Genomic DNA, 13015 nt, shown 5'->3' with positions numbered 1-13015 from the left:
TGCTAGAGCCAGGGAGCTAAGCACAGGCTGGTTTCAGCCTCCACTTGCCCCGTAGCCTGGTGTCTCTGTGCAGCGTGCAACCCACCCGACTGTACAGGGAAACCCTGTCCCAAGTAACCACAACTCCCCCTGACCCCGGAAGGTCCTCCTTCCACCCGACACTGCTCCAGGAGAGGTACTCACAGATTCCGTGGTAGATGCCTGGCTCTGGCGTGGTGACTTGGGTGACATGGGGACTGGATGGGAGCTCTAGCTCTGGGACCTGCACATGCGTTGGAGAAGCAGAGGAAAAGGGGGTGGTTTTAGTGATGCCCACACAGCTAGCTGGCTGTTTCTGCAGACACCACTGCCCACCCTGTGCCCAGGTAAGTCCCTGTGTGTCTTCCTGGATTTTTCTGCCTTTGTGGAAGCTATGGGACCAGGGATATGGGCAGACCCTGACTCTCTGGGGTCTGCATCCTTCTCAGCAGCTCTCACTGGCCAGGGAGGAGCCTGATGCTAACAGCTAAGGTGTTTAGATTTCCTCCAAAAGGGAAGGACCCAATAAATGCTTATGTGGTGAGCTAGAGGAAGAAAGAAAGGAAGGAAGGAAAGGAGGAGGAAGGGAAGAAGAGAAGGAAGGGAGACAGGAAGAAAGGAAGGAAGGGAGAGATGAAGAAAGGAAGGAAGGAGGAAAGGAAGGAGGGAGGAAGGAAAAGAAGGAAGGAGGGAGGGAGGGAAGGAGGGAAGGAGGGAAGGAAGGAGGAAGGGAGGGAAGGAAGGAGGGAGGGAGGGAGGGAAGGAGGGAGGGAGGGAGGGAAGGAGGGAGGGAGGGAGGGAAGGAGGGAGGGAGGGAGGGAAGGAGGGAGGGAGGGAGGGAAGGAGGGAGGGAGGGAGGGAAGGAGGGAGGGAGAGAGGAAGAATTCAAACCATACAGAGTGGTTCTTAACCTTGGCTAGTCACTGAAGCAGAATCTCTAGGGGTGGGGCCCGACATCCATATTTTTAAAGATCCACCCAGGTGATTTCCATGGGTAGCCAGGATAAAACATCCTGGTCTTCAGAGAGTCAACAGTGGGCCGCCACACACTTCTTGGACCTTACATATAAACTACTTGCTCACCGTCTCTTTGCACCGTCAGTGAAGGCAAAAGAGACTTGACTACTTCACAGCCAGGAAAGCTGAGGTGTAAAACGAAGTGAAGGCGCCGGTCTCTCATGAGACGGAGAGAGTGATCCCCCCAGCCCCTCACAGCACTGGGCTCATCAGAGTCCCTTACGAGCGCCTTCATCTTTTGGAAAACGCTGGGCAAATGGAAGCGCCCAGGGTGGACTCCCACCTGGAGACCCCTGGGTCAAATCCAGAGCACAGGCACGGCTTGTGGCCCAAAGAAGGTTTGAAAACATCTGAATTCACTGCCAGCATTTTTAAATGGAGAGATTTCACAGAAACATCCAGCTTTCTGGGTCCTCCTGTAAAAATCAGGAGAACTGGCAACAACAGGCTTGCCACTCTTGGTGGCCGCTTTCCTTGGATGTGGGGAGGGGCACGTACTCCCCTGCTGCCTGTGCCTTCCCATGCCCTGCTCCCGCACCCCAGGCTCTGCCTGGCTATGGGATACAGCCCCAGTGAGCATCGTGGGGTACACACGACATGTCGCTGCCTTGCCTCGGTCATGACCTTCCCACAGCCCAGCCCCATCACCTGTGGCTTCTGTTGTCCCCATTTCTCCCCTACCCTCTTTAACCATCTCCTCTTTTTCCTATTGGTCCTGACTGGAATTGACCCTGCAGGTCATCTTTCATTTTAAAAGATTTGTTTATCTGGCTGGGTGTGGCAGCTCATGCCTGTAATTCCAGCACTTTGGGAGGCCAAGGTGGGAGAAGCGCTTCAGTCCAGGAGTTCATGACCAACCTGGACAACATAGCAAGACCTCATCTCTACAAAAAATAAAGCCGGGCGTGGTGGCTCAAGCCTGTAATCCCAGCACTTTGGGAGGCCGAGACAGGCGGATCACGAGTTCGGGAGATCAAGACCATTCTGGCTAACACGGTGAAACCCTGTCTCTACTAAAAAAAATACAAAAAAAAAAGTAGCCGGGCGAGGTGGCTGGCGCCTGTAGTCCTAGCTACTCGGGAGGCTGAGGCAGGAGAATGGCCTGAACCCGGGAGGCGGAGCTTGCAGTGAGCTGAGATCCGGCCACTGCACTCCAGCCTGGGCGACAGAGCAAGACTCCGTCTCAAAAAAAATAAAAAAATAAAAAAATAAAATAAAAAAAACTAGTGACATGGTGGCGCACACTGTAGTCTCAGCTACTCAGGAGGCTGAGATGGGAGGATCACTTGAGCCCCGGGAGTTTGAGCTGCAATGAGCTATGATCACGCTACTGTACTCCAGCCTGGGTGACAGTGCCAGGCCCTACCTCTAAACAATATAAAAAATAATAAGTTGCTTATCGATTACAAGCATAAACTGTGGAATCATGCATTCAAGTTCTACCCTTGTTTCTCTGTCATGATGTGCCCTTGGGCAAGTCACTTGACTTGTCTGAGCATCGGTTTCCGAGATGGCAATGTTAATAGTCTCTACTCAGAGGGTCGTCACGAGGGTGAAACAAGAACACTGTGCACCCTGCTTGGATCATGATATGTGTTCATGAAACCACGGCTGTGATGATCATTATTTTAATTGTCTCTCTGCCTGTGAACAGTGTTCCTAGTCCTTCCATCAAAAACAACAGTGAATGATCAAAACACAACCCAAAGCAAAAACTCCCCCGAGACTGCCAACCTCTGAATTGCAGAGATGACACAGAGCTCATTTCTGCTGGCTTTGATTAAAATTTGAATACTTTCTTTACTTCGGTTAAAAAAAAATAAAAAAGTAAAAATAATTAGAGAGTGAAATATGACATAGAGGACAAAAAAATGAAGTAGAAAAATGGGAAATGTCAACACAGTGGCACCAGCAGCTTAAAGGATATCCATCTTAATTCTCCCTGCTCTACTTGGAGTTAGGGGAAGAAACCTATCTGGGGTCCCCCCCCCAGCCCCCCAGCTCCAGTCTTACCCGGTCATCGGCCCCCAAGCCAGCCTGGGTGAAGGGCCGCTCATCCCCCTCGCCGTCGGCCGTGCTGGGCCTCCTCAGTGCCTCCTCATCCTGCAGGCTGTCCAGGCTCCCCACATCCAGGTCAAACATCTCATCGGAATAGAATATGGCCTCGAGAATGTCATCATCAGTCGTGAATAAGATCGTGTCTCCAAAGTGCTCTGGGGCTAATGGGTTACCAAGACGACAGAAGGGTCAACTCACTCCATCCCAGTGATTTGTAGATCAAGAGCCTAAACCCATCCACTTCTGTGCTATACAACCCCAAACCCCTAACTGGTATTGATTAGTGTGAGCCTTATTAGTCTTCACAGATTTGCAAATGGAATGCATGGACCATAAGCATCACACAGATCTAAGGAAGGGATCTAATTTCATGAGAATCACTGTGATATGTCATCAGGCAAGTGACATTTCTTTGGGGTGGGCGAGGCACTATGCCAGATACTGCTGGTACCCCACACAGATCTCGGTGTATCCTTTTCTTGGGTGCCTTGCCTGGAAGGGTGTGGGAGTTACATCCCCAACCTAGGAAGCCTTGGCTCCAATGACTGCCTGGTAGGTGGGGTTCTAACGTCCTGCTCCTTCACCTTCAGGCAGGAAACACCTGAAATTTATGTTCCAGAGCTCCCTCAATATTTGGTTGAGGCTGGGCTTCCTGGAAACTATATCCTTGCTTCACTATGCCAGGTTTCTCCTAGAAGCACTACCTCCATAAGTCACTTGCCAAAGAATGCCCCATCTCAGACTCAGGTTCTAGGGGCTGGACCAAGACAGGTGTTTTATAGGAGGAGCTGAATGATGTCAGGCCTAGCACACCCATGCTGTAAGAGGGGATGAATGGACTAGGTCTGTGGCTGGGTGCAGGGGCTCACGCCTGTAATCGCAGCACTTTGGGAGGCCAGGGTGGGTGGATTACTTGAGCCCAAGAGTTCGAGACCAGCCTGCGTAACATGGTGAAACCTTATCTCTACAAAAAATACAAAAATTAGCCAGGTGGGTTGGTGCATCTGTAGTCCCAGCTACTTAGGAGGCTGAGGTGGGAGGATTGCTTGAGCCCAAGAGGTCAAAGCTGCAGTGGGCCAAAATCATGCCACTGTGCAGGGCAAGATCCTGTCTCAAAAAAAAAAAAAAAAAAAAAAAAAAAGGAAGAAAGGGCCAGGTGCAGTGGCTCATGCCTGTAATTCCAGCACTTTGGGAGGCTGAGATGGGTGAATCACGAGGTCAGGAGATTGAGACCATCCTGGCTAACACGGTGAAACCCCATCTCTACTGAAAAAAAAAAAAAAAAAACCAAAAAATTAGCCAGTTGTGTTGGCAGGCGCCTGTAGTCCCAGCTACTTAGGAGGCTGAGGCAGGAGAATGGTGTGAACCCAGGAGGCGGAGTCTGAAGTGAGCTGAGAGATCGCGCCACTGCACTCCAGTCTGGGGGATAGAGCGAGACTCCGTCAAAAAAAAAAAAAGAAAGAAGAAAGAAAAGAAAAGAAAGAAGAAAGAAAAGAAAAAAGAAAGAAAAGAGAGAGAGAGAAAGAAAGAAGAAAGAAAAAGAAAGAAAGAAAGAGAAAGAGAAATAAAGAAAGAGAAAGAGAAATGAAAGAAAGAAAGAAAGAAAGAAAGAGAAAGAGAGAGAAAGAAAGAGAAAGAAAGAAAGAGGAAGGACTGATCTGTTGTTGGCTAGCCAGCTGGTCTGTTTTTTCCCATAGACCCTCAGCAAGTGGCAGACAGGGGCTCCGAGAACATTCTTACAGACACGCCGTACCTCCCGCCAGGGTTCCAGAGGCCTTGGCGATTTCTCCTTCAAAGATGCACTGGGTGTCTAACAGCATCGTGATGTCTTTCACGCCTCGGAAGGAATGTATCCGAGATTTATTGTAGTTCCAAATTCTGATCAGGGCAACGTGGCAAGGGTGCGTGAAGTCAATGGTGATGGAGTGGGATTTGCCTGGCGTGAAGGGGGCCAGCCAGACGTGCATGTCGTCCTGGGTCCTGTTCACCCCGTCGATGAGGTTGGTGACCACGCGGGGGTCTTTCCCATAGGCTGGTAAAATATTGATATCGGGAGGGTCTGCTTTTATGTTTGAAATCTGCACCGGTTCACCCTTGGAACTGAATATTTCTATTCCGTTGAGGCCGACATAGTGTCTGTCCCCCCAGGTAGACTTGATGTCAATGACCAAGCGCTGTCCATAAGGCAAAACGGGGATTTTAAAGTCGCCCCCAGCGTCTGTCTCTCCAGTGTAGCCATCCTGCTCTCTCGATGGCCCTGGTTGCTCCCCCTTCTTGGAGGGGGGCAAGTCGCTGTGCCGGCTGCTCTTTTGCTGCAGGAGCTCATCCAGGATGTCCCCCGGGAGCTCCGTGTTGGAGATGCGTCCCCGGTGGGAGCGGTCGAAGGCACTGAGAGAGCTCCATGACTCGTGAAGTGTGTGCTCCTGCTCACTGCGCCACCTTGACCGTGACGGCGTCCTGGAAGACCAGGTGTCTTCTGGAAGAAAGGACAAAAGAAGGGGGAAGCCCTGTGAGTGGCATGCGTGGAAGTCGGGACCATTAGAGACTGTCTCCTGTGCTGGCTCTCAGCGAGGCAGGGTCACCTCCAGAGGAGCCCTCTAGAAACCAGCGGGGTTGCTCCTGGCTGTCTCCTTAGCCAAGAGGCCTCCTGGCACTGGATGGCTGGGGCCAGGCATGTTACCATCCTGCACTGCATGGGGGCCCTGGCACAGAGCTTGGTCTCCTGTCCCACACAGCTTCTGACTGTCCTGTGGGCCATTCAGGTCAGTAAAAAAAATTGTCTATCATCACCCAATTCCAGAATCTGGTTGTTTTTGCAAAAACATGAAGTATTTTTTCATAGACTGAATTTTCTAAGAATGCAATCATCGTGCGAACCAAGGGAAGGCTACTTGGCTGTGTTAGAAACTTTGCCAGGAGTCGCTCCCCACTGTAGAAACTCCCATGACCAGGGGCAATGCTGCTGCCTGGGGCGTCTGAGTCAGGAACAAGAGGGTGTGTGCTGGAGGCTGTCACAGTCACGTGACTCTAACGGTTTTCAAAGACAATTTAATGGCAGGTGGAAGGCTTGTAAAAGAATGTTAAATGGAAAAAGCCAGATACACAGTTTTAAATGCAGCATATCCTGGTACGGGTTGACATTCACCTGTGTTAACAGTGTTGTTTCTGGTTTCTGGGTGGGGAGCAGGAAGGACTTTTATTTTCTTCTTTGTAGCTTGATTTTTTTAAAGTTCCCTACATGCATTACTTTTATTTTCTTTCTTTTTAATTTTTTTTAGAGACAGGGTCTCGCTCTGCTGCCCAGGCTAGAGTGCAATGGTGTGATATCAAAGCTCACTGCAACCTTGACCTCCTGGCCTCAAGCGATCCTCCCACTTCGGCCCCCCGAGTACATGGGATTATACGCATGACCACTGGGCCCAGCCTGTAATACCTTGATAATCAAGAAAAAAAGATGCTATTTATTTATTTATTGGGACAGGGTCTCAATCTGTCACCCAGGCTGGAGTGCAGTGGCGTGATCATGGCTCACTATGGCCTTAACCTCCCAGGTTCAGGTGATCCTCCCACCTCAGCCTCCTGAGTTGCTGGGACCACAGGTGTGCATCAACATGCTTGGCTAATTTATATATATATATATATATATATATATATATATATATATATATATTTGGTAGAGATGGGGTTTTGCCATGTTGCCCAGGCTGGTCTTGAACTCTGGGCTCAAGTGATTCGCCTGCCACAGCTGGACGAATCCCAGTGCTGGGATTACAGGTGTGAGCCACTGCGCCCAGCCAAAAATGCTATTTTAAAAAGCCAATCGGCCAGGTATATTATAAAGGAATGAATTTATTTGCACACATGGCTAAAGCCTGTGTCCCAAGCACATGGAGAACACAGGCCCAGACTGATCTGAAGGCCCGACGCTCCTTATGGAACATGAGAGCCGCGGCGAGCACACCACGCAGTGGCCTGTTCTCACAGCCACTAAGGGCTCACCGCCATCTAAGGGTGTCATCCTGCAAAAACAGCGACTGCTGACACTGACATTGTTTTTCCTCCTTTCATATCACACTGTGCCCTGCACTCCATTTCCTGCCTGTCTCCTAGGGGGCTCGGCTCTATCAATTATCTTCTCTCTCCAGAATCTTCAATCACTCCTTCCCCACTGGCACCTTCCCCTCTTTGCCTGCAGACATGCATAAATCTCTCCTACCTGGAAGAGAAGAAAGGAAGAAACAGGAAGGCGACCTGCTCCTGTGGCTCCCTCCGACCACGACCCTATTTTCTCCCTGTTTCGCTCAGGCGCTCTGCCACCCCTCCCACCCCTCCCACCCCTCAAGCTCCTGCCACCTGGTGCCTCTTTCCAGTGGGATTGTTTTGCTCACTCAAACTCCACTTCCCCTTCCACTCGGATTTGGGGGATCCTTTGGAGGCCCCCCCCCACCTTCAGGCCATCTAATTAGATCAATGCCGACAGTATCCTTCCAAGCCAGCCTCAAAGAGGGGTACTCTTTAAACTGGTGGCGCTGAAGCTGGAAGCATGGAGATGTGGAATTGCCAAAGGCGATCTTGCTACCCGCTGGGGAGAACCTGCCTGAGAATGAAGCCAACACTGAGAACATGAGTCGAGAGATGGAGGATCCTGATGACAACCTCTGAACTCCTGGATCCAGCTGTGCCTGAAGTTAAACTCCTGGTGGCTTTCTGGTCTTTGCATGCGTACGACTCCTACAATTCCCTAACCCGCCACTGAAATGCCTTCCCCAAGTGAACAATGAACTCCCAGTCTTTGTCAGTTTTCAGTCTATGTGTGACATCCCTGGCAAACCTCTTCCATTTGATAGCTCCCACTCCACTGATACAGGAGCCACTATACTTCCGTGGTTCTCTGCCTCTCCCACTGACAACTCTCTCCATCACCCCAGTCCCGCCCTCCCATACCCTCAGTCTGGGGGTGTCCCAAGGCCCAGGCCGCTCCTCTCCTGACGCCACCATCCTTCCTTGCCCTCATTTAGCTCCTGGTTCCCAGGCAGGCAGGCCCTGCTTAACTTTACAGGTCAAGTTCTGCCTTCTCTTCCCTGGGCATCATCCTTCAATCCCAATGACCTCTTGGAAGGTCCAGACATGTCCACTCTGTCACTTCAGTCTCCATGTGCCTAAAATGGAGTTTGTCATCAGCCCCTCTAGCTGGTATTGTCTCTCCCGCACTGAGAATCGAGACTACCTGACTCTCACCACACCCACAGCCCTGAGTGTGGCCACCGCTGACTCCTGCCCCCTCCTCTCTGCCCTCCCCACCATGACCTTTCAGCTCCAGCCCCGCTGGCCCTCCTGCTCCCCGGCCAGGCTGCCTCTTCTGGCCTCAGCAGCTTTGCCCTTGCTGCGCCCCTGCCAGGAGTGCTCTTCTTCCAGAGGCCCACCTAGCTGGCTTCGCTTGTCACCCGCCTCCTTGGAGAAGCCTTCTCTGCCACCTTATCCTCGCTCCCGGATGTGTCCCAGTGTGCAGCACAGCTCCTGGTGTGTGGAAATGCCAGTGAAGGGCTGGACGCTGGTAGCCCTCGGGATCAGGCCTAGAGGTTGAGGGACTCCCTGCTCCACCTGTCAGTTCCTCTGCCCCTGTCCTCTGCCCTCCCCTCCTTCTCATCTGCCATTTAAAAAGATACCAGAGGTTTCTTCCATCCTCTCCCCTCAGGCACGAGGCTTGACATGTGGCAGAAGGAACTAACTGGATGGATTCTCATGACTTCAATTTATGTGATTTGATTTCCATCGACTAAAATGAATGGCCTGGGTTGGTTTGCAAGTGCACCGAGGAGACAGCACCGAACGCCACATATCAGGGACACTGCCTGAGTGCGTGAGACAGGCAGAGACTTTGCTTTCATTCTGCATCTGCTTTCTAACCTATTCTCCCTGAGTTGTACACTCCGGGTTTAAAAGCAGAGGAGTAGATGGCTGGGTGCGGTGGCTCACGCCTATAATCCCAGCACTTTCGGAGGCTGAGGTGGGTGGATCACCTGAGGTCAGGAGTTCAAGATCAGCCTGGCCAACAGGGGGAAACCCTATCTGTACTACAAATACAAAAATTAGCTGGGTGGGGTGGCATGCACCTATAATCCCAGCTGCTCAGGAGGCTGAGGCAGGAGAATCACCTGAACCCAGGAGGTGGAGGTTGCAGTGAACTGAAATTGTGCCAATGCACTCCAGCCTGGGCGACATAGCAAGATTCTGTCTTGAAAAAAAAAAAAAAAAAAAAGCAGAGGAGTTGAGCCTTGCTCTTAGACCTCTTCGACATGAGAGCTGGCTGGGGGCCCATGGACCTCTATGTCTGCAGACTCCATGGGAATTGGGGAGCTGCTGGGATCAGTGCTCTGTCCTGTCGTCACCAACATTTCTACAATCTGCACAGACATCAGAAAGCCACTCCTTCAACCTGCAGTCAACACAATCTGGGAGGGGTGCCCAATGACGAGATGGTGCTATCAAAATTTCCTACATACTCCTAGATTGAGATGAATAGGACTATGGAGCTCTGAACTGAAGTTTGTCAAAATCAACTGCACTGCCATGAGGTATGTGGTAATTGCTGCTAAAACAGGAAATGATGAAGTACTTAGAGGGATATCACAGAGCCATGTTTATTCCAGTGAATCACCCTTTGGCCATCACTGATTGGACAAGGAGTGGACACCTGACCCAAGTAGACCCATCACCTTCTACCCTGAGACTTTGGAATTGGTTGCAGGAACAAGAGCCGGGACATAGTCACTCTAGGGCTGTGAGGCCATTTCCTTACATTTCTCCTCATACAGTTGTGAGGCCGTGTGAGTAGCAGAGAAAGCTGGTATCGTGAGGAAAGTGAGGGGAAGTGGACCCGCAGAGAAGAAGAGATAGGGCCCAGAAGAGACAGAAAGAAGCGTCCTTGGCTCCTGCCAACTTTCTGGTTCTTCCTTCCAGTCCCCTGTGATGAGTCGCTACACTCTCTACCTTTGGGGTCAAGGTGATCATTGAGGATTCTCCGAATAACACCCTCTTTACTGCTCAAACTGGGGTGATAAGATCCCCTTCACCTGTAAACAACTGACCCCTGATGAAAATAATTCCAAAATGCAGATGGCATTCAATGAGATGCTCTGCTGGGCGTAAGATTTCTCAGGCTTGCTCTTTCTCTCTTGCTCTCTTTTTTAAAAGAGACCGGATCCTGCTCTGTCTTGATTTTCATAAGTTCCTTACATTATATTGCTTTAATTTTAATTAATTTAATTTATTTAATTTTATGATTTCATTTTTTGAGACAGAGTCTCATTCTGTCGCCCAGGCTGAAGTGCAGTGGTGTGATCTCGGCTTACTCCAACCTCCACCTCCCGAGTTCAAGCGATTCTCATGCCTCAGCCTCCTGAGTAGCTGGGATTACAGGTGTGCGCCAAAACACCTGGCTAATTTTTCTATTTTTAGTAGAGAGAGTGTTTTGCCATGTTAATCAGGCTGGTCTCGAATTCTTGACCTCAGATGATCTTCCCGCCTCGGCCTCCCAAAGTGCTGCGATTACAGGCAAGAGTCACTGTGCCCAGCCCAATTTTCGTTTTTTCAGAGACAGGGTCTCGCTCTGTCACCCAGGCTGGAGTGCTGTGGTGTGATCATGGCTGACTGCAGCCTTGACCTCCAGACTTGAACTGCAGACTTTGTTTCACTTTAATTTCTTTTCAGGCATTTCAGTCCCTGGGTTCAAGGGATCCTCCTGCCTCAGCCTCCCGAATAGCTGGGACTACAGACACACACAACCACACCCAGCTTTTTTTTTTTTTTTTTTTTAACTTTTGTAGAGATGGGGTCTTATTATATTGCCGAGGCTGGTCTTGAACTCCTGGCCTCAAGAAATCTTCCCACCTTGGCCTCCCAAAGTGCTGGGTTTACAGATGTGAGACAGTGCACCCAGTACCCAGGCTCTTATACTGGCAACAAAATTCCAATCCCAGAACAGAACTTGGGCAGTCATTCATTCCGCCAGCATTCTTGGTGGGCTGGCCTGTACCTTTCTGGAAGGGCATGGCTATGGGATTTGGTGCTAGGTAATGGATAATTTAAAATTTCTAAGCAACTTTCCTTTTTAGCATGACTGGCTTAACAAGCATGAAATCTCAGGGGCTTGGTTCTTAATGTGCCGTTGAGCCAAGCACCGAAATGCTTGGAAAGAAATTAAAGTGAAACAGAATCTCCTGAACTTGGGCAAGTTAGAGTAACACCGTTACCTCAGAACTCCCGGAGGCTTTGCACGACTGTTTGCTGGGAAAGCTTGGAATGCCTGGCCTTCCCGGGGCAGTTGGGTGATGATGGCTGTGACCATAGGCTGTGACTACTATAGGGTAGTGTTTGGAAACATGTATGGTAGAGCTGATCTGTCTGGGTTCGAGTCCTGCTTTAACCCTAACTGTCTATGTGACCTGAAAAACGTTACTTCCATCTCACATTCTCTTTATCTGTAAAATGAGTCTGTCAGGAGGTTATTTGGGTAACACGCCTGGACCAGAGCCTGGCTTACCGCAAGCATGCTGTGCACCCGGTCACTGCAGTTCTTTCTTACAACGGCCCTCCCACACTGTGAAAGACCTGCCATGAGCCAGGCGCCTGCCCTCAGAGAGCTCCTCAACTCTTTCCTTCCACCTTACCCTCCTCCTGATGCTGACTGAACCTATGTTAAGTCTCAGAAGGGGTGAGCAGCAAAAATCTGTAAGGTTGGGGAATCAGAGGAGGCAGGTCTGCCCATGATGACACTTGGAGTCTGAGGAACTTGTTCCTGCACCCTAAGTGACATGTCAGGGGTATATCTGCTAGACACTCCCTAATAGAGAAACGCTGATTTGAATCATTAAGAAATGCATGCATTAAGACATGGAATTAACCCAAATGCCCATCAATGATGGACTGGATAAAGAAAATGTGGCACATATACACCATGGAATACTATACAGCCATAAAAAGGAACGAGATCATGTCCTTTGCAGGGACATGGATGTAGCCAGAAGCCGTTATCCTCAGTAAACTAATGCAGGAACAGAAAACCAAACACCACATGTTCTTACTTATAAGTGGGAGCTGAACTATGAGAACACATGGACACAGGGAAGGGAACATCACACACTGTGGCCTGTTGGGGGGTACAGTGAGGGAGGGAGAGCATTAGGAAAAATAGCTAATGCATGCTGGCCTGAATACCTGGGTGATGGGTTGACAGGTGCTGCAAACCACCACGGCACACATTTACCTATGTAACCTGCACATCCTGCATGTGTACCCCAGAACTTAAAATAAAAATTTTAAAAAAGAAAATAAGAAAATAAAACTGGAAAACAAAATGCATGCCTTGCCGTTGCATAGATATTTCACCCAGAGGCAGCGTCACAGAGAGGGTGATGATGATGACAGAATAGCTAATCTCTCTTGGGGGCTCCTGTGTGCCAGGCACTGTGTTAAATGCTCCACAAGTATGATCTCATTTGATCCTCCCAGCACCCTATGTATTATTAGTGTCGTTTTACAGATGAGGAAACTGAGACTCAGCAGGGTTTCAGAACCTGCCCGGGGTGTGGGTTGGAGGTGATGGAGCCAGCATACATGCTCAGGCAGCCTGGCCCCAGGGTTTTGCTTCCACGTGGTATAGGGTGGGGTTAAATTCAGAGGCTCTAGGGGTGAGCCCTGGCATGGCAGGCCTGAATGCTCTGTGGATGGAAAAGGACCTCGTCCAAGCTAGTGTTGAAATAACAGCTACTACTCGCCGAGCATTCATCATGTGACAGGTTCGGTGTTGCTATTTGGAAGCCATCATCTCATTCCTTCCTTGCCACACTGGGTGGGGAAGTCATTACCATTTTATAGATGAAAACACTGAGGCCCAGGCTAGAGGTCTCAGGCCTGTAAGCCG

General features: G+C 50.1%; 1 protein-coding gene across 5 annotated transcripts in view; it reads right to left on the bottom strand.

Moving 5' to 3' along the window:
- The window catches only part of KATNIP (katanin interacting protein), a 233211-nt gene that overhangs the window by 26225 nt on the left and 193971 nt on the right, over window positions 1-13015 (bottom strand). For all 5 annotated transcript variants that reach the window (XR_012428739.1, XM_045381681.3, XM_005591524.5 and 2 more), the window contains 3 exons: window positions 4847-5569; window positions 3049-3254; window positions 184-262 (listed from right to left, as the gene is read on the bottom strand). Coding sequence is in view for 4 of the 5 variants with exons in the window: in XM_045381681.3 (XP_045237616.2) it covers window positions 184-262; window positions 3049-3254; window positions 4847-5569 (1008 nt within the window). In the remaining variant the exon portion in view is untranslated. The remainder of the gene's footprint in view (window positions 1-183; window positions 263-3048; window positions 3255-4846; window positions 5570-13015) is intronic.

The sequence above is a fragment of the Macaca fascicularis genome, chromosome 20 (assembly GCF_037993035.2).
Source record: "Macaca fascicularis isolate 582-1 chromosome 20, T2T-MFA8v1.1".
In the NCBI taxonomy this organism is placed as follows: domain Eukaryota; kingdom Metazoa; phylum Chordata; class Mammalia; order Primates; family Cercopithecidae; genus Macaca; species Macaca fascicularis.
Note: the sequence above shows the minus strand (reverse complement) of the source record. Positions and strands in the feature narration are given on the sequence as shown.